This window comes from Blennius ocellaris (assembly GCF_963422515.1).
Source record: "Blennius ocellaris genome assembly, chromosome: 24".
NCBI classification, from domain to species: Eukaryota; Metazoa; Chordata; class Actinopteri; order Blenniiformes; family Blenniidae; genus Blennius; species Blennius ocellaris.
The window spans coordinates 2,716,023-2,737,062 of NC_137673.1; the positions used below are offsets into that span (position 1 = coordinate 2,716,023).

A 21,040-nucleotide genomic window follows, 5' to 3' on the forward strand; every position below is an offset into this window, starting at 1 on the left:
GCGCGAGCGCGTCTCCTTCTCGAATGAAAATTAAAAAAAAAAAAAAATTTAAACTCCTGAAATTAGAAAAAAAAAACAAAGAAACGTGCGGCTCCGTGCACGTGCCCGCAGGGGGGAGAATAGTGCTTTAATTTAAGCCAAGCGGGTGCCGCGCGCACACGCACACACACCTGTGCACGGCACGCACGCGCCGTCCGGAACCGGGCTGAACTCCCGGTGTGTGCGTGTCTGTGTGTCTGTGTGTGTCCCGGCAGCGGCTCAGTCCCCCCGCCCCCCTCCTCCTCCTCCTCCTCCTCCCCGGAAAGAAAAAAAAAAAAAAAAAAAAAAAAAAAAATTCCACGAAACGTCCCTCCGCGAGCGCAGGTAGTCCTGAGGGGCGCGCGCGGCTCGCGGGTGATTTCACCTTTCTTTTTCTTTCTTTTCGGTCCCGTCGCTCCTCCGTCCGTCTGCGGCTGCTCCTCCTCCTCCTCCTCCTCCTCTTTGACGTCCTCCCTGAGCCGCCATCACGTTAAATTAAATTAGCCACCACGTTTCCCGCAAGACCTTTCAGATTAAAACCACCGAGACGCGCTCGCGGAAATTAATAAAAGCAAAAACATTGCGGCTCGGCGAACGTGGTGAATTCAATTAGATTTTTTTTTTTGCATCTTTAAATAAATCATAGATCTTCATCAAATTTATAGAAAACCCAAAAAATAAATAGATTTGAAAATAAAGTTGTGCTTATGAAATCATGTTACAATGAGAAATGTCAATATTGATCCACCGTGACGCATTAAAACTGTCCTACTTTATTCAGAATGGGATTGTTTTTATTCTGTCGACAGAACATCATTTTTGATTTTATTGTTCAGCTTTTTTGTTTCACAAAACATTTATTTTTTGTGGACAAATTCTCGCCTGGATGCTAATTTCTGCATCCGAGATATTTACTGGATGAATCATAAAATAAATTTTGTGCTCAAATAAAAATCTCACGTCTGAGATAATGTCAAAGCTGAAACAATAAAAATTAAATCATAGAATTATTGACCACAGCGAATTGTAACATTAAAATTAATCAAATGAAAACATGCGTTTGTCTCAGACGCTTTTATTTTGAAGGCCGAGTTTCGTGGCTTCCACTGTGATTTCGGACGATTGACGCGTGGTGAAGCTCAGGAGACAAACATCTGGAGCTGCACGAGAAGTCTAAGAAAATCCTTGCACTTCTGCATGTCCACTGACTGCACGTACTACTACAGACGCTCCAGTCATCACCACTACTGAGAGTACTACTACTCAGATTACAACTACTGTAACTGTAACGAAAAATCCCCCCCCCCCCCCCCCCCGGCTACTGTTTTCTCAGTCACACCACTCCTGCCAGCTGTGCTGCTTCTGGTCCCACCGTCGGTCGCGTCCCTCTTATTTCCACGTACAAGTACGAGTAAAGTTTGTGCTGGTGGAGAGGAGCCGGTCAGGCCGCGGAGCCACAGCGCCTCCAAGTGGATTCATGGCGCAACTGCAGCTCGTCACGTCAAGTACAACAACTTTCCTGAGGAATCGAGGCGCTTTCACCCGTTGATGATCGACTTTATAACCCCCAGAATCTTCACAGGGACCTCCTGGCTTCGGCCTCATTACTTATTCAGGACTTTTAAAAATTCATAAATGACCTTTCGATGTTTCTGATGAGGAGAAACCTGCAAAATTACTTGTAAAATATCTCAAAAACCATCCTGAATTCTCCTGAGCCGCTGACACAAGGACGGTTAAAATGTCAAAACCTGCTTCTTGAACATCTGATTCACCTGGAGGATTTGGAATGTGCAAAAAACAACTCAAGAGCCTCAACAAAACCCAGAACTCTTAAGACATTCGATAAGAACCTCTTGAATTATGTCTTTAATTATCTGTAGATTATCTAGATCAGGGATCTGCAACCTGTGAACCCACATTTAAAAAATAACATGTAGATTATATTTACGTAGTAATTTTCAAAATGATCTTTTTAGCTAAAAGGGGCTTGAAAAAAGGTTCAACTAAAATAAATTGGGTAAAAAAAAAAAAAGTTGCTAAAAGAAACTTTGTGGTTAAAACCGCTAAAATATCAAAATTATCCTTAAATTTCTGAAAACTGTGAAACGAGTTCCTGTAATAAAATGTTTACCAGCTTAAATTGTAATTGAAGCTTCATTAATGCAACATAAGACGGTTAATTTTCATGTCAGAAGCCGTTTCAGCCTCATTTTGAAGAGTTTTTGCAGCTTCGGTTAAATTTCATTTTGTGGAAAGTGACAAAAATGTCTCTTTTTGGCCGGAAAAGCTTCAGAGCTCTGGTTAAGTTAAGCAATAAATGCTAAAGATTCTTTTAAACCTCAACCAAAATCTCCAAAAACCCTCACAGATATCTTGAAGAACTCCCTACAAAGTAGCTGGACCTTCACCATAAAGACTCGTGTAGAATGATAATCCAACAACAATGTTCTCATGAAAACTTTTAATTTCAACCACAACATTAAGTAGAAAACAAAAAAAAAAGCATCTCTCTTTACATTTCCACACACAAACCGGTGAAATGTTCTGCGTTCTCCTCGTCTTCATGTTTCTGTTGAAATTCAGAACTTCAAGCTTAACTTCCCGTCTGAAACGTCGACAGGTCGCCGTCCCGCCACCTGCTTGTGTTTGCATAGATTAACAGTCGCAGCGTGAAATGAAGGATGTCGAGACAAAAACAAACAAAGAAAATCCTGAAGATACGAGTGCAAACAGCTCAGAGGAGGAGAGGAAGTCCTGCAGCTTCCAGCTCCTCCTCCGGAATCACAAACCTGAACTTTTGGAGGACGGCGGCGTCCCGCAGGGTTCAGCGTCAGGTCCTCTCACAAAGACGTCACAAAACATTTATTTTTCTTATCAAACGATTCACTTTTTTTTTTTTACAAAAATATTGTAACTTATCCGAGACAAAAAGCCGTATTCTCTGTTTGAAATGTGCGTCTGAAATGTACAAATCTTTTAAAAAGGTACAGTCGGAACATTTTCAGTCACAAAGTTCTGGAGGAAATGTAATCGGGCGAGCCCAAATCCTGTAATACCACTTTGTACCAGCAGGGGGGGCACCTTTTCTCTTCATCCATTCACAGGAACAAAGAAGCAGCAGATTGAGAATCCAGTAAGAGAACTGGTGCCAACTAGTGTACAAGAGTGGTATTACACCCACGTTACTTCCTGAACTTTGAAATTCCAGAGTTGAAACAAAAGAAGGTAATTTGGTGCGAAATTTGGTTTTCAGTTAGCGACTTAGCAACTTAGCATGCTCAGTAAACGGACCAAATAGTCATACAATTCCAATTAAATCGGGTGTTTCTGATTTTTGGCGTTTGTATTTATTTTGGTTCGCCGCCCGCGTGCTCAATAAGCAACCAGCATGCTAGTCGCCGGATGGCGGCGAGGCGTCAGTTCCCGCAGCCGATCTCCTCCTTGTAGCGGCTGGTTAGCGTGTTCGCTTTGAGCGTGAGTTTGGAGAGAACCATGTGGAGTCCGTGAAGGTGGAAGTGAAACTGTTTCTCCAGGTCGTCTCCACCGGGCACCACAGCGCGGGTCACCACCTCCTCCCCCGCTGCTGCCGCCGCCGCCGCCACCACCGCCGCCGCCGCCGCCCTCTCGCGCCGCCGCTCGTCCCCCTGCAGGACGCCCCACTCGATGTCGTCGCGGATGGACTTGAGGAGGACGTACGAGCCGTACATGTCGCCGTCCGGCGGGAAGTACCCGCCGGCGGCGCTGGTGTCGTCGGGCTTCGGGTCGTCGCCGTCGGCCAGCGGGACGTCGCGCAGGAGGCTGGGCACCATGACGGTCTGGTCCATGTTGTTGACGGCGCCGATGAAGCGGTTCATGGTGTTGAAGAGCGAGTTCTTCTGGTTGTAGGAGTCTGGGATCTGCATCATGGTGGCGGCGCCAAACTGAGCCACTAAAGCTCCTTACAGGATTACCTGGACTTCCTGACTCACAGGATCCGCTCACGGCGCAGAGCCTCGTGACCCCGGCGGGAAGGAGGGCGACCCCGCTGCAGGACTCAGGCCAAACGTTTCACCCCAGGGTCTGAAATAAACCACAGAAGAAGAGAATCAAAGAACTGTGACGGGACCGGAAGTGACGTCGTGACTAATGATCTGGAGTTAAAAGTGGGATCATCACACCCTCAAGCCTTTCTGCTGAAACTGATGATTTACTGTGCAAATGCACGGAGTGCCGACGGATTCCATTATCGGACGCAGCCGTTTACGTGTCCGACAATGGAACTCAAGCGAGCCTCCCGATCGCAGCCTTGAAAAATGAACGCAGCGCGGGTGAGACGGGCTGCCGGAGAGACCGCACCACGAGTCGGTCGCTGCCGCGCCCTTTCGCACCGGTTTTCCGCCTCCTTACCGGAGCTTTCCCGGTAAACTCTCCGTGCTGACAAGCTGCAGGCTCCCCGCCCCTGCTCACGGATGATTCCGGGTTCCGCGTGAGGGCTCGGGCTCGGCTCGGTCCGTGAGGCGGTAACCGTCGGCGGGGTGGAGCAGACCGGGAGGGGGGGGTGGAGGCTCACCGAGAGTCGAGGCGGTCAATCCGGGAGACCTCCGGCGGGGAAACGGATGTTTGAGCCCGGTAATCTGATGGGAGCCAGAAGCGGAGGCGAGCGGAGGACCGGGGCTAAACGGGTCAGAGGGGGCGGGGCTGCAAGTCATCTGCAGCCAATCACGGAGCGTGACGTCACATGGAGCGTTGGAAAAACTTACAAACCCTCATTTATATTATTTATCTCAAACGACATGTTTATTTCACATCGTATTCTGCTCTACTTTATTACATATTTCTTTGTTGTTGTTATTACACTTGCTCCTTCCTGGGACATGTGATTGTTTGTAATAAATGTAAAAACAATAAAGACAAACAAATAGTTTCACATCACAGGAAACATTTATTTTGTCAAGGAAACACTTCAAAGCGTCATGGCAACAATTAAAACATTAAATGAAATATTCAAATGTTTCTAAAAATATTTCTGCCAACAAAGACCCAACAAATGATTTATGTGGCGCCCCCTAGTGGAGGAAATCATGTATTACTCACGTTAACTGTACAGATAGAAAAAAGAACCAATCAGGGTTTTAACAAAAAAAAGAAAAGAAAAAAAGTCACAGCAAAACAACTAAATGAATAAAGGAGGTTTCCATGGAGACGAACCTCCTCAACTCTTGACTGGAAAACAAAAAAAAGAGAACAAAGTTATGGTAAATCCAGAAATAGATGAACGAGTCAATACATTTTAGTTATCAAATGGGTTCGATGGACGAACGGCTGAAATAGTGAGTGAATCACCTGTTAAACCATCTCGTACTGGTTGGCGTTCACAAGTCGAGACAGACAACAGGCCAGAGACGTCCCGACCAGCTGAGACACACAGAGACACACTGGACCCATCAGGTACTGCAGTAATACCCACCCTATCGATGCAGTACAGTACCGTAGTACAATACCGTCACAGCAGGAGTACCTGAGAGAAGGCGATGCCAAACGTGACTCCAGCGATGATTCCCATGTTTGTCTCAATGAAGGACGTCACCAACTCATAGCAACCCTGCAGACACACACATCCATCATCCATTCATTTGTTCACACACACATACTCACATACGGATACATAATAACTCATTAGTGTGCGTCCAACCTGTCTGTAGACTTTCTGCGCGGCCAGTGTCGCGTTCTTCAGGTCGGTTCCGCTGCAGTCGGCGAACGTGACGCAGCAGCTCGCAGGAATCCCGCTGATGGAGAAATAAGTGCTGCTGAACCAGCTGGTGTAGTTGTACACCCCACAGCACTGCAGCTACACACACACACACACACACACACACACACACACACACACACACACACACACACACACACACACACACACAAATCAGAAAATATGTGCGTAATCAGCCAGAAACAGATTGTACGAACGCATAAAGGAGTGAATCGTCAGCATATAAAGACATCTGTGGAAAATGCCATTAAAATAAAAACAGGAATTCAAGCACACATCTCTGTATCACTAAAAGAAAGAGAATAAGACATTATGTCCACAATCAGAAACGAAAACCTTAAAGGATCAAGAACAGTAGAGAGGTAAACTGAATCTTTGAGACCAAGTTGATCTAAAGTAATAGATCTAGAGTACAATTGTTTATGTATTACTGAAATGTCAATGTTTTCTCGTGTTTTCTTGGTAGTCGTGTCCTGAAAAGTGGCTAAATGTTGTATTTGTGTCTTGTTGCAACTTTGCTGGAATAAAGATAAATCAGGTTGACCATTGAAGCAGAAAAACCTTCGCAGGATCACAATGATGCTAAATCAAGCTGTGAAATCAATTTTGCTGATTAAAACAATTTTGCTGAAACAGTCGTTAGACTTCTTTTATGAGTGCAACAAGCATTTACATTGTTAAAAGATTATTTTGGCCAAGAGCAGAGCCCTGCAGAACACCATGACTTTTAAAAACCGGATTGTTTTGGCAGATTTTTGGCTTAAATTTTAAATCTAAATTAAAAACGGGCCAAAAAGAGACTCTTACTCTACGTTGGACGCCGTCCACTGCCAGACTGCGGTCATCCCGCCCGTCGTACTTCAGCACGGCGTCGCTGTACGTGGTCAGAAATGTGCCTTTAATCTGAAAAACACGACATGGTGTCGGCCAAACGGCAGGAAACGGTTCGGAGAACTGAATACTGACCTCATGGCGAAACACGAATCCGGAGATCCCGGCGATGAGCTCGATCATGAAAACCAGCGACAGGAAGATCGCGTACTGCAGAGAGGTCAGAGGTCACCACCAGGTCACAGGGCGCTCATACCAAGACGCAACGCGCGCTCACCAGCTTCAACATCCATGGGCGCCCCCTGCAGGTGGCGAAGCAGCCGAACAGGCCGAACAGCATGATGGCGGCGCCGGTGCCGGTCAGGACGTAGGGCGCCGTGGACGGCCCGGTGGAGATCAGCAGCGTGTACGGACCCAACATGAACTTCCACCACAACCCGACCGACAGCAGAACCACGCCGGTCACCTGCGGGGGCAGAGCCAACACTACCGTCGGTATACGGACAATCGTAGCTCACGCTCACCCACCTGAGGGACGGGCAGCGTCCCGAAAGAAGGAGCAACGTCCTGACAAGAAAAAATAAAAAATCTGTGGAATTGGTAAGCAACTTTTATTAGAAATGGAGGAGAAGAAAGCAACGATTACCACAAGGCAAGACTGAGGGCAAAACGGCAAACCAGGCAACAATCGGGTTGTTGCCGCCTCGTCTCCGTCATCAGGCATACTTCCACGACTTTAGTCGGCCCGGAGACATTAGCGTGAGCAAGAATAGTGTGTGCAGCCAGAATCTGGCAAACAGATCCTCAGTTTCTCACCCAGAAGATGAAGGAGTAGAGCAGCAGCAGCGTCTTCAGGCAGAAGATGAGCGGTTTGGTTTCCATCCTTCGAGGAGCCATGATGAGTCTGACACTGACCCACCAAGCCTCCTCCTCGGTGATAACGCTGCGGGGCGCCGCCCCCGCTGGTCACACGCTGAACTGCACGTCACAACAAGTCGCCGCTCCAGCAGCGCGTCTCTCAGTTTGAACCACACTGCGGGATTTTATGTCGACTCCGTCGCGTCGTCTGAAGCTTCCCGAGTTGTTAAAAACACTTAAAATGGGCCAAGCTTAAAAAAAAAAAAAAAAAGGCGGAGAGCTAAAATGCGGAGCTTCACATTGGTGCGTCACAGTGACTCCGACCTTCACCTGCGTGTGAACTTTGGAGTCACAGTGTGAAGTATGAGGGTCACATGCTGCGTTACCTTGGCAACAGAGACAGAGGACCGGCTGAGACACACACACGCATGCACGCACACAATGAGCCGAACCAATTAACACACATTGGAGACTCCTAAATACACCACAAACACACAAATGTGAAGCGCCGTAGGCTGAACGAAAACACAGATATTCAGGGTCACGTCAGAGGACAATGACGCTCCTGGGGAAAGACGTGTGAACCCGGCCGCTGCAACACAAAGTGGAAATGCAGTTTTGTATTGTGGTGATTGTTTGTCTTTCTGCTTGTTTTTCCCCTGAATCACTTTATTTTGGGGTTTTGTTTTTCTCCTCACACTGGAAGACGGATACAGACTCTGGTATTAATGGCAGTTTTTATTTCTAAAGTTCCGTTCATCATTTGATTGTTGTCGTTTCGTCACAGACGAGTGAATCATGGACAGAAATCAACACAGGTCAAGGTTCTTCGTGCACGAAGGCGATGCAGCTTCATTTGTCAGTGAGTCTGAATCTTCTCATCTGCTACTCATCAGTTTGTGGCGTCGGGTCCCGGTGTGCTGCCGGATGATTCTCCTTAAACCTGGACGGACCAGGGCCTGAAGGTCCCCGGCTCGGCAGGAGGACACTGCAACGCAAACACCACAGATTCAAACGGGACTTTAACAAGGAGAAGCAGCTGCGTCCAGCCTGAGACCAGCTTGTTTTTTGACATCATGGCCAGTTTGTTGCAGCAAAAAAAGAATTTCTCCTGCTTTGGTCCGAATTTGAAGAGTTTGACGGTCACTGGCTTTATTTTCACTCCTGACCGTAACAACAATTGGCGATAAAATCTACAAGCCGTACCAGTTCGGTGAAGCGGTCGCTGCAGGCGTTGCGGATCCTCTCGGCGGAGGCGGGGCTGTCCAGCCTGAACGGCCCAGTGATGCCAGACTCCGCCCGGGCGGCACTGACGGCGTCTTTGATGGCGTAGAACACCGAGGAAGCCAGGAACAGCGGCGGCTCGCCCACAGCCTGCAAAGACGGGAACGTCTGAAGTGTCTGTCTCAAAGAGGGAGTCTGCTTCAAACCGGATGACGCGGCGGCGCCACCTTGGAGGCGAAGATGGCCTTGTCGTTGGGGGCGTCGCGGAGCAGCGAGACGGTCAGCTGGGTGGGGATGTCACCGAACGCCGGGATCTTGTACGAGCCGGGACCCCGGGTGAGGAGGACGCCCTGGGGCGAGTAGTGCAGCTCCTCCAGGGTGAAGAGGCCCAGACCCTGCATGAAGCCGCCCTCCACCTGCGGGCAGGAGCGCAGTGAGAGAGGCCTCGCTCGCCCCCGCTCGGCTCGCCGCTCTTTAACTCACTCACCTGTCCGATGTCCAGAGCCGGGTTCAGGCTGTGACCCACGTCCATGACGATGGTGGTGCTCAGGGTCTGGAACACGACCAGAGATCAGTGACACCAAGGCAAAGCCCTTATTTACAAGTTTTGCATAACCGCAGAGCTTCGGCGACAAAATAATGGATAATGGAAAATGGGTTTTAAATCAATAGATTCTGTTGAAGCTGTTCAGAGCGGTAATTATCAGTTATTCAAAAGATTAACGATTGATTTGTTGTAGGAATAGTTTTATTTCGAGATTTGGTCTTCGACTGTATTGAAATGATTGTGGACTTGATTTTCAACAAGGTGGTTCAGTTTTGGCTCATTGGAGGAGTCATCATGTGTTCCTGGTTCCTGGTTTGTCACAGGCGAGTTCTGGCCTTGAGCTGAGTGAAACTAAAACAACAGCGTGTGACTTCATGGAGTTTACTTCATTTTATTTTAAATTCGCTTGCTAAAACCACTGCAAATGTTTGACATTGAAACAAAATAATCTCAGTTCCCAGAATAAACTCCTGTACTTTACAATTTCTTGCAATTATTCCCAAAAAGAGTTTGATCAGGAGCTAAAAAAAAAGCCATGATAAGATTCCTGCTGGACAGTCAAATAATGATAACAGTATTATTTATGCATAAATAGCTCATAAATGATAGAAGATGCTCAAATGTAAAGGCGAAATCAGCATTAGTTTGCATGGTTGGGTTATTTAGTACCTTGTGAGCTCCAGTCAGACAGTCGACCATCACCTCTGAACAGGCGACGCCGTAGCTGAAGTAGTGAAACACTCGACCAGAATTTGACTCGAAGTCGTAGCCCAGATCAGGAGTTCTGATGAGGAAACAGACACTTTCTATTCCCTGTCACATATTTCCGAGCCGGCGCGTCGCTCTGCGGACTCACTTGTAAAAGCCGTTGGCGCTGAGGTTGACCCTGTCGAAGTACGCCGCCCTCACCTGGAACGCAGAAAATCAAACTGGCGCTTCAGCTCATGTCAATGCAGGTCGCGACACGAAACCCTCAGAATGCGGCGCAGCGTACCCAGTCCTCCCATGATCCTTTGGGGTCTCTGCTCCGGTACGGCTCCAAGCGGCTGAACAGGACCTCACAGGCGTTCTGCACGGCGGCGCCGTTCAGGTCGGAGGAGGCGGAGGCGGCGGTGGGGCTGGTGTTGGGCACCGTGTTGGTGCTGGTCTCTGAAATGTAGATCTTTGAAGGGGGGATGCCAAGAACTCTGCTGGCCACCTGCAGACGAACACCTCTGATTGGAATGTCTCTGAGTGATTCCAATTGTATGATTTCTAGCATTTCCAAAGTTTGACCATTCCCTGGATTACCAGATCTATTTTTTGTTGTTTTTTTTCCCCCCAAAGAGACAATTTGAAACATTTCCTACAGCGTTTTGATATCTGTAGTTCTTCTAAGAGTCATAAGATGCTGCTGTTTCTCACTGCGATGACCTCAGAGGTCAGTTCGTGGTACCTGGACCATCTTGGTGTGGAGTCCCTGTCCCATCTCGGTGCCTGCGTGGGTCAGCAGCACCGAGCCGTCAGTGTAGATGTGGACCAGAGCGCCCGCCTGGAGGCCAGATCACATCAGAAACTGTCAAGTCAAGAAGAGACAACGAGGGGAGAGATCCTGGCGATGAAAAGGCTGGCTGGACCTGATTCAGGAAGACGGCGGTGAAGCTGATGCCGAACTTGGTGGGAACGATGGCGAGGCCTCGTTTGGTCCATCGGTTCTGACTGAGCAGGACACGGAAACAAACCAAACAACTCGTCACAAGGTGTTTTTCTCTGGTGCTTCACAGCAGGAGTCTTTTTTGAAAATGCTGAGCTTTTTTTTTTTTTTGTAACCATCTGTGCTCAGGTTACCTGTTGTAGAGGTCAACAGCAGCTCGACGTTGCTGATATCCATCCCGCTGCAGACACTCGTCCCAGCAGCGGTCCAGAGTGAGTTGATCCAGGACCTGGTTGCACGGCGTCAACTCGCCTTCTACGTAGAGGTTCAACCGACGCACCTGCAGACAGACTCCTGTCAACAACAACAAAAAAAAGCTTGCCCGCGAGACTCCACTTCCAGCGTTCAAACCTACGAACCTCTTCAGCCGGTCTTCCGAGAGTCTGAGCCACATCGGTGATCCAGCTCTCAGCCACCATCATGCCCTGCGGCCCCCCGAAGCCCCTGAAGGCCGTGTTGGAGGCTAGATTGGTGCGACAGAGGTAACCCTGGCCGCGGATGTTTGCAATGCTGTACGAGTTCTCCATGTGAAACAGAGCACGCTCCAGGACCTGGGTACAAAGACAGAAAAGTATTTTTCAGTCGGACAAACAGTGAAGTATCACCAAGAAAGTTCAAGGTTGTGTCGTATCCCACCGCCAGAGAGAGGTCTGTGGAGTTTCCTGCGTTGCTGTAGTATGAAACATCGAGCGCCACCACTTTACCGCTGCTCATGAAACCGACCTGCAGCCGGAGAAGGAGAAAACACTGATTACTCACAAGGGGGGGGGGGGTTTCATTGATCACAACCAACTAGCCAATCAGGCGGCGTCATGCCTTGTATTTGCTGTAGAAGGGGTGTCGCCCGCCTGTGATCAGCATGTCCTCATCGCGGTCCAGCATGCACCTGACCGGCCTCTGCAACCTGCGGCGCCAGAGTCACTCGTACTTATAGTGTGACTTCAACGGGGATCTAACGATGAGGCTGATAGACGTACTTTTTTGCTGCCATGGCAACCACCGTGGACAATATGGTCGTGCGGCTTTCCTTCCCGCCAAAGCCTCCGCCCATCCTTTTCACCCTGACCACGACACGGTTCGCGGGGACGCCCAGAGCCTTTGCAGCCAGAGACTGAAGTACAAACAGACATTTTTTTACACATATCTTGTCGTATTTGTATCGGTGTTCTGCAGTAAACGTACCTGTGTAATTAGATATTTGTACCTGTGTCTTTGTTGCCGACTGCGTGGAAACAAACAGCTCCATCTCGCCGTCCTCTCGGGGTACGGCCAGCGAGACGTTGGTCTCCAGGTAGAAATGTTCCTGACCTCCAATGTGCATCTCGCCTGCCAAACAGCCAATCGGACGTCAGAACCGGTGGTCACATGGCTCAGCTGCTGAGAGAATCGCCTACCTTCCAGAATGTGGTCGGCCTGTTTGAACCCCGCCTCCAAGTCTCCCTGCTGAATGGTTCTGATTGGCTGATAGAAGGACTTGGCGGCAATGGCCTCCTGTTGGACACAACAAAGATTAATTCAAGATTAATTCAAGACGCTTCGCTCTGGTTGGTCCAGAGTGTCTCAGGTGAGCCTCACCTGGATGGTGATGACTGCTGGCAGCTCCTCGTACTCAATGCGAACGGCTTTGGCGGCTCTCTGAGCGTGAAGCTGTGTGTCGGCCACCACGGCGCCGATGATGTGTCCCACGCAGGTCACCTGAATAAAGGACATGGGCTGGTCAACCAGAGGCCGACGGAGCAGCCTGATTGGTCGGCGAGACGGAAGCTCACCTCGCTGTCAGCGAAGACGGTCTCGTCATAATTGATGGGCCCCGTGGTGTTACTGCCGGGGATGTCATTGGCGAACAGGAAGCAGATGACGCCGGGGGACTGCTCGGCTACGGCTACGTCAATGGAGCTACACACACACACAAAACACACAACTGCTACCTACAGCCATTTTTAAAAAGTCAATTCCACCAATTTTGTTTGTGTGTGTGTGTTACCGTATGTGGGCGTGGGCCTTGCTGCTGGTGATGAGTGACAGATACAGCTCGTTCTCGTACAGCGGCACGTCGTCACAGTAAACCGCCTCGCCCGTGGCCTGTTTCATGGCGGACAGGTGCATCATGGGACGTCCCACCACGTCGTCCTGGTTCTGCCCGTCTGGCACCGCCTGCCGGACCAGGGGCCTCATTTATAAACGTTGCGTACGCACAAAAGAATGCGTACGCCACTCTCTACGCAAACCGTGGGATTTATAAAAAGAGAACTTGACGGGAAAATGTGCGGTCCTCCACGCCAACTCTGACCCAGGCGTACGCACATAACTGGGGGAAGGAGAAACTGCGCCACCGATGGCAGAAGAAAGAAACGGGAGAAACTGTGTGAAACCGATCGTGTAAAATAAATAGTTATATGACCTCTCATATATGGACAGTTTATTTGCAAGAAGTGGATAGTAAAAAATAAAATTTCTACAATGAATAAACAAACATACTCCCTGGAGTGCACACGGGAAACATATGATTAAGACAATAGTAAGACAACAGTAGGGTAAATTATGTTTACACTGATATGAATGCAGTGTAATATCCTATATCATATAGCCCATATAGCAGTGTTGGGCGCAGACTGGAGGCCGGCGCTGTACGTGATGGGTGGCTTCTAGGTACGGAGAATTCATGTGGAAATCCTGAGACTTGCAATTTTGTAGTAGTGTTTAACCCGTTCACCGACCTTGCAGGCGACAGTGGAGAACCCTAACCCTCAAGCGGTGGCTGCTCACCCCTTTTTCTAACCCACAAGGCGCAGAGGAGAGGACCTAGAATCTGCGCCACAGCCAGGCGCGCAGTATTGTGGAGCGCACCATCGGGCTCCTGAAGGGCAGGCGGCGGTGTCCCCAGGGCCGCCCCTGGCCAAGTGGGGGCCCTAAGCAGGATTTTATTTTGGGGCCCCCCTTCCAATAACATAATAATACTAATAATACTACTACTAATAATAATAATAATAATAATAACAATACATTTAATTACCTTACGAATCAAATGAACAGCCTCTATCAACAGTGGAACAAGAACTTTATAGATCAAAAGTGGAACAATCTTTTTTATTTCAACAACATCCCACCTTCAAGTGAAGCACGAGCCTCTTCTTGTTTGGACTGTTTCTTTCTTTTGCTAGCTCCTGAATCGTATTGACGTTTGGAAGCTGTCTCTCTCTCTCTCTCTCTCTCTCTCTCCGGCCTCGGGCTGACTTGGTGGCGGTGTTCTACGCGCCTCTCGGCAAAATGCAGCGCATCCTTTGCGCATTTGCAGAGAATGATGATACTTTATTGATCCCGAGGGAAATTCAATTCACTTGCGCAAAATGGGGCCCCCATGGATCGCGGGGCCCGACGCACAGCGCGTGTTCTGCGTGTAGGGAGGGGCGGGCCTGGGTGTCCCCCTCCACCTCCGTCACCACTCCACTCAGGAGGGATTCCCCGATGACCCCCGCCAGTGTTTCCTCCAGTGGGGTGAGCTCCGGAGGGCCCGTTCCCCCGCCCGGGGCACAGACGCTCTGCCAGTGTGACGCCAGGCGCTTTTTTGTGTCTACTTTGATGTCGGACCACTTTTTTTCACCTCAGCCACACTCCGACCTTCTGAGGCCACAGCATTGACACCATCCGCCACATGCTGCCACTCTAGAGCTTTTTTGGCGTTGGTGACCCCAACACTGTGTCCACCAAATAATATCGCCTTCCTCTTCTCCACCTCCCCGACGAGAACTTCCACCTCACACTGGGTCAAATTGCGTTTCTTGGCTTTTCTTTCTGCTTTCGGCATGCTGTCAGTCGTGAATCAATATTCATGAGAGGCGTTTCTCTGAATATTTATAGGCAAATATGGGCGTGGTATGACCCGCACACAGGTGCGCCACATTTAGAGTGGATTGTGATTTATAAAGGGAAATCGGCGTAGGACGTGCGTGCGCACTGTTTTATAAATCAGGATATTTTTGTGCGTACGCACTTTCTGTGTTTCGTGCGTACGCCAATTTTGACGTCAATCCTACGCACAGTTTTATAAATGAGGCCCCAGGTGACATCATCAGGTGGTGGAGCCCTGTGAGGCCCACCTGAGGGACGGCGTGTTCACGATACCTGGTATATCTGGACGCTGGAGGGTGTCTGAGGTTGGTAAATCTCCGTCGCGCTCAGACAGTGGGAGGCAACGTCGTCCACGTTCACGCCCTGAGGGTGGATGACACAGGTTACCTTTGGGCCTCACCTGTGATCAGTCAGTCCCGTCAGAGTCTGAGGTCAACTCACCTGGAGGCGGAGCTTCTGCAGAACCATCAGGTAGAACTTGTAGAAGAGGCTGAGTGTCAGGGTCCGCCGGTACGTCACCATCCCGCCCGGCGCAGAGGGATCCAGCGTCATCTCCTCAGCCAGTGAAGAGCAGGCCTCCTCCAGAAGCTCCTCCCCCCACGACCTGGATGAGAGCAGACGTGGTCACTGACGCCGCCCTCTTTATCTCCTCCATCTTGTCTCCAGACCGGCTACCTTCCCAGCAGTCGGCTCGCCGTCTTTTTGGCAAGCACCGTATTCGCCGCCATGCCACCGTAACTCAGCCTCAGGTCCTCCACCACGTCCGTGCCGGGAGCGAAGGTGACGCTCATCGCCGCGGTGACGATGCTGATGTCGTCCTCACGGCGGGGCGACTGTTTGAAGGCGGAGACGAACTGAGTCTGAGGGAAACAGGAAATCTGTGAGGCGACGGACATCGGCGACACGCGAAAGAGACATATCGGGTTTCTTGGTGACAAATTGGTTGCCAAGTTACCGGAGGTTCACTATTGCTCAGATTGCAACAGTGTGACCTTCACTGGTTGGTAAATAACGTAGTGGTTGCTAGGCGACAGCTGTTGCTGGGGTGATGCTTCACTCACCGGGCGGCTGTACGGGATGAGGACGGAGAGCAGCACCTCCTGCGGACGCACCGCCGTCCTCCTGTAGCCGGTGAAGAAGCCGTCATCCATCTGAAGCTCACGGCTGCCTCCTGGAGACAGACCGGGGTCAGAGGTCAGAGGTCACAGAGGACCGAGTTGTGGAGGAAATACATGTCGAGAGTAACAGAAAACCTGAACTATGAGAGGATTTCAAAAGTTCCACCTTTGTCCATCAGGGTGAGTGTGCAGCCGGCCGCCATGAAAACTGGGTTGAGGTCTGAGATGGGACTGGCGGTCATGATGTTTCCACCGACAGCCTGAAAACACAGGAAGCAGACCACAGAGGGTGGATGGGGTGGGGTGGTGGTGGTGGTGGGGGGGGGCCTGGGACCAGAAGCCTGCTTCTTCCCTCGCTCAGCAGCTGACTCACCGCCACATTACGAATCTGCTGTCCAGCAAACCAACGCAACTGCTCCACTACCGCCCCAAACACTTCAGTCTGATGGGAGGGGAGAGTCTGCATCGCCTGGCGCAGCACCGCCCCCATGTGGCTGAGCGTGCACGCTGCACCAAACACAATACCTGACCACACACAGAGTTCTTTCAGAGAAAGGCTTTGTTATTTCCCGTCAAGACAAAGTGTTCTGAACTCACCGTCGTCAGTGTGTGTCACGGCGTTCAGCTCAGGAATGAAGGCCGGTGCCAAAATGACCGGGTACACCATGTTCTTGAACTTCACCTCAATGCCTGAACACACATGCAGACAGTGGAGGTTTAAAACAATCCAATGGAGGAATGGATGAACCAAAAAAAAAACAATATTGACAAACGAACAAGACTGACCCACTTCGGTGTTTCCGACCACCACCCGGGCGTCTGGATGTTCCCACTTCAGATGCAGAAGCTCTTCCAGACGAGCAGGCTGCAGCCACGTTGTCCGGTCACCATGGAAACGCAGTGATTTTGTCTTTTGACCTTTAGAGAGCGCCTGGAAGAAGATGGGAGAGTGAAGGATGGAGCGTGAAACAAGACTCCCTCCACATGTTTACTTCTGCACCGCAGCCTCGACACGTCGTTCCAACAAAGCACGAGTGTTTTTCTCCCTTTGGGAATCTTTGTGTGTTTTATTATAAAAGTTCACTTCCAGACTATTAGAAATGTACTTCTGTCTTGACTAACTGAAGTTCGGGAGCGGTTTTGTGTAACAACCATCCATATTTTTACTTTTCACAAAGTAGTAAATTTATGCCAAACCTTGAGTGTTTGATTCTGCTGTATGCCGATGATGGATTGTTTTCACAAAAGATCAATTATATAAGCTCTCTTTTTTCCGTGTGTGTGTGTGTGTGTGTGTGTGTGTGTGTGTGTGTGTGTGTGTGTGTGTGTGTGTGTGTGTGTGTGTGTGTGTGTGTGTGTGTGTGTGTGTGTGTGTGTGTGTGTGTGTGTGTGTGTGTGTGTGTGTGTGTGTGTGTGTGTGTGTTTACCATCAGCTCAGGAGGAAAGATGACTTCCTGCGTCGGATCAAAGGGTTGGAACTCGGCAGCATTAAACAGAGACGTGGCCACCGCCCCCTGCAGACACACTCAGTTCACCCCCAGGAAAAAACATTAAAATCTGAATAAACCTGTGAAGAAACAGATGGAACTCTCACCTCCTCCCCCTCCTCTTCCTCCTGGGAGCTCCTCTCTGCTCCGCTCCCATTGGTCAAGCAGCAGCCGTTCTTCCGACCTGCACCTCCACAGCAGCCCCCCTCCTGCACGGAGAAACACCGTCACCTGTCACATTTACACACTGACAAGGTCCTGAGAGCAGCTCAGGCTCTGACCTCTGGGCTGCTGCTCTTGGTTCATTCACCCGTTTGTGCTCGAACGTGCGAAATCTGTCTGGAGCAGATTTTTAATTTTTAGGCTCAAAGTCAGATTCACTCTGACGCCGGTTTGAAACGGCTTTTCAGGATGATTTGAACCCCACTTTGGCATCGTTTTCTGAACCTGGTTTCGGTCTGTTTTTTCTGTTTTGGTCTTGAACTACTTGGCGCTGCATGGAAGGTGAAATCGCGGCGACGGCTCACCACGGTGAAGGTCTTGTATCCCTCCAGGATCGGCCGGTATCCAGTGCAGCGGCACAGATTCCCTGAGAGGAAAACACATTCTGACACGCGACGTCCTCCAGACGGCGTTTCGCTCTACGTGGACGTCTGCGTGAGGCGTTACCTTGGAAAGCCTCCTCCACGTCCTCCATGGTGGGCCTGGGGTTGTTCCTCAGCAGGGCGTACATGGACATGACGATACCGGGTGTGCAGAACCCGCACTGCGACCCATGGGATCGGGCAATTCGCTCCTGAAGAACGGACCGCAAAAAACAGTCCGGTTCAGTTTTGTTCACAGGGTTTTAATTAATATTATCATTTCATTGTAAAATCAAAAGACTTGCAACCCGTTTGTTATTCCTCTTCAGGTGCTACTACTGAACTGTGTCGGGTTCTCTTCTTCTGTGGTTTTACCTGGACCGGGTGCAGCTTTCTGGCCACGCTGCCGATGCCCTCCACCGTTGTCACGGCGACCAGGTGCAGGGAGCACAGCGGCGCCAGGCAGGCGTTGATGGCGTGATGCCTGAAATGTGGCTAAAGAACCAAGTGTCGACTCGGGACAGGATTCAGTGGACACACACACACACACACACACACACACACACACACACACACACACACACACACACACACACACACACACACACACACACACACACACACACACACACACACACACACACACACACACACACACACACACACACACACACACACACACACACACACACACACACACACACACACAGTTGAAGGATACAGGAGCTGGTTGGAGTCTGTTTGGTATCTGGACAACATGACGGTGCACGCTCCACAGCCGCCCTCTGCACATCCCAGTTTAGTTCCTGTTAAACCCACTGAGTGGAGACACACACACACACACACACACACACACACACACACACACACACACACACACACACACACACACACGCACACGCACACGCACACAGTGGTTTCCTCTGTCAATATCTTCTCTCTGAAGTCGCTGGAACATTTTTTGTACAGAACGTTTGTAACTTTGTAACCAGACGTGTCTAATCGTTGTCGCTGTGCGACTGTGAGCTGCTGTGGTGGTGAAAGCGTTGCACCGGGACCCTGCGGTCACTGACCCGACAGCCAGCGGCCTGGAATCGCCAGGTAATAAAAGATGAATCTAAACAGCAACCGCATCAGTCTTAAACCTGCTTTTTTACTCATAAAAAGTGAGAAATGGTGAATAATGAAAGACGGAGTGTGTGGCTAAAGGTCGTCATAACTACAACAAGAGGTCAAAGTCCTGCCTCCGCTGTGTGTTTACAGTATTCTCATTTCATACGCGTATGCTCTTACATTTTCTCCTGAGATATGTCAGCAGTGTCATCTCAGGATCCACCTTCCTCTCAACAATCTGCTCAAAATAGAGACACAAAAAAACACTAAAATTATTTTTCATGAATCAGATCTGCAGCATAACTTTAATGCCTTTACTTCCAAACAATGATTCATGAGAATAGACCATCCAGTTAACTTTTCAGTCCTTTTCAAAAGGTGAATAGGTGCAGTGAATGGTTGTTGGACTCAACCAGGCTCTGTCACACAGAGGATCATTGACAAAATTCATCACAGTCATTTGATGCTGCACTTTTGATTCAGCGTGTTAATTTGTTTCACATCCACACAACTCATGACTGCACATTTTCAAAATTTTTGCGCTTCGGCAGGCTCGTTCACTCCTGTAAGCGCCTTTAGAGACGAAATCTCTCTTTAAAACTGCACAAAATGTGATTTAAAATGTCCCTGTGCAAAAAAAATTATTGCATAAATCAATGTCATAAAAGGTAATAAGAGATTTTTCTCTCCTTATTTCTAGAACTATCAGTTATAGACTGCACAGGTTGAAGTCACAAAAAATACATTCAGAACTTCGTTTAAAATAAGTGGAATTTAACTGTCATTCGGTTTATCTATTACCTTCTTGCCATTCACAAAGAAGATGAGCTCCTCAGACCAGGACTCGGACCGGGTCTCTTCATCGGCTCCGGTCCCGGTCGCTCCCGGTGCTCCGCCGTTGCGCTGCGTGCCTTCCATCCTTCCGCTCAACACTGACCCGGACGGCGGCCCCCCCGCTGGATTGACTCCCCGGAGAGAGAGGTGTGTCCTCGTGGACCCGCAGCACGGAGGAACCCCTCCTCCCCCCCGACACGCTCCGTGAGAGCAGTTCACCGGAGCCGAACCGGAAAGCGTGACCAGGGGCTCCGGAACCCACCGTACAATCCGCTCTCAGGCCAAAGGGCGGCGGGTTAAACGTCAACGGATCAATTTTCTGATAATTTCTCAATGCAGTTCTGAAAGGACGACACGCAGCGGGCAGGTGATCTGATTGGCTCGCAGAACAGAGAGAAAGTCATCACGCCTCTCCAAGGTAATCATTCACCTTCAGGTCAAAGCTCGCGCACAGACACTGTAATCTGATTATTCAGTCACACAGTAATTCACGTGTGGTCGATTTTATAAGCAATATATATATATATATATATATATATATATATATATATATATATATATATATATATATCCTGAGACCTACGAAAACGTTTTACATGACATACCTTAATTAAAATTGATGCTTAAAAAAAGCAAAATAACATAGTATACATATATATCAGGGAAGAGTTTACACTGATCAATAACATTGGAATAAAAGAAAAACACCTAACAATACAAACGTCATGATAAAAGTAATCAAACACCAAATGTAATAAAATCCAAGTATCACAGTCAAAGTTAATTATCTACTCCATGCTAATTACATATTACTACTTCATTTATTGTATATTACTACTACACAGCTATGATAATCAATACAATGATAAAACCACATTCAAATGAGACTCTACAGTTCAAGAAGTAGCTTGAGAGAAAGAGAGCAGACTGTCTTAGTTCTGTGAGCTTTCAATGCTCCTTCACACATTATTCACATTAGTTTGGCCTCGTTTTTTCTTCATGTGATCTGAATCAGTTCGATTCGCCCTCAGATGCCTGTAAAAACTACAAAAACTCACAGTGAAGCTGAAAACCACATGAGAAAACACATAAATTACTGCAGTTCTCACTTCATATCAATTATAAATTAATA

General features: G+C 48.9%; 3 protein-coding genes across 4 annotated transcripts; all 3 read right to left on the reverse strand.

The window, feature by feature from the left end:
- Window positions 1-2,480: 2,480 nt before the first annotated feature.
- Window positions 2,481-4,623, reverse strand: LOC308147472 (mid1-interacting protein 1-B-like). 2 transcript variants are annotated; one of them, XM_080519616.1, is made up of 2 exons: window positions 4,571-4,623; window positions 2,481-4,080 (listed from the first exon to the last, which is right to left on the reverse strand). In XM_080519616.1, the coding sequence occupies exon 2, from the start codon at window positions 3,924-3,926 to the stop codon at window positions 3,438-3,440; it is 489 nt and encodes a 162-aa protein (XP_080375742.1). In that variant the 5' UTR covers window positions 3,927-4,080; window positions 4,571-4,623; the 3' UTR covers window positions 2,481-3,437. The 2 variants fall into 2 exon arrangements, with proteins under 2 accessions (XP_080375742.1, XP_080375741.1); XM_080519615.1 differs by having other exon boundaries at window positions 4,408-4,591.
- Window positions 4,624-5,346: 723 nt separating this feature from the next.
- Window positions 5,347-7,498, reverse strand: LOC308147779 (tetraspanin-7-like; the record flags this gene model as incomplete). The annotated part of the gene is made up of 7 exons (XM_080520112.1): window positions 5,347-5,415; window positions 5,519-5,602; window positions 5,693-5,848; window positions 6,578-6,673; window positions 6,737-6,811; window positions 6,879-7,067; window positions 7,418-7,498. 7 exons carry the CDS (start codon window positions 7,496-7,498, stop codon window positions 5,347-5,349), a joined length of 750 nt encoding a protein of 249 aa, XP_080376238.1.
- Window positions 7,499-8,396: 898 nt separating this feature from the next.
- xdh (xanthine dehydrogenase) lies at window positions 8,397-19,992 on the reverse strand (the record flags this gene model as incomplete). The annotated part of the gene is made up of 35 exons (XM_080520113.1): window positions 8,397-8,447; window positions 8,666-8,833; window positions 8,911-9,099; window positions 9,171-9,236; window positions 9,900-10,014; window positions 10,087-10,139; window positions 10,225-10,428; window positions 10,666-10,761; window positions 10,847-10,928; window positions 11,058-11,203; window positions 11,283-11,474; window positions 11,560-11,646; window positions 11,740-11,827; window positions 11,901-12,034; window positions 12,128-12,249; window positions 12,318-12,414; window positions 12,499-12,618; window positions 12,693-12,819; window positions 12,908-13,077; window positions 15,046-15,135; window positions 15,214-15,376; window positions 15,448-15,632; window positions 15,834-15,943; window positions 16,057-16,150; window positions 16,264-16,415; window positions 16,488-16,580; window positions 16,677-16,821; window positions 17,318-17,404; window positions 17,485-17,586; window positions 17,905-17,966; window positions 18,047-18,173; window positions 18,337-18,445; window positions 18,683-18,779; window positions 19,255-19,312; window positions 19,876-19,992. The coding sequence occupies 35 exons, from the start codon at window positions 19,990-19,992 to the stop codon at window positions 8,397-8,399; spliced, it is 4,098 nt and encodes a 1,365-aa protein (XP_080376239.1).
- Window positions 19,993-21,040: the final 1,048 nt, after the last annotated feature.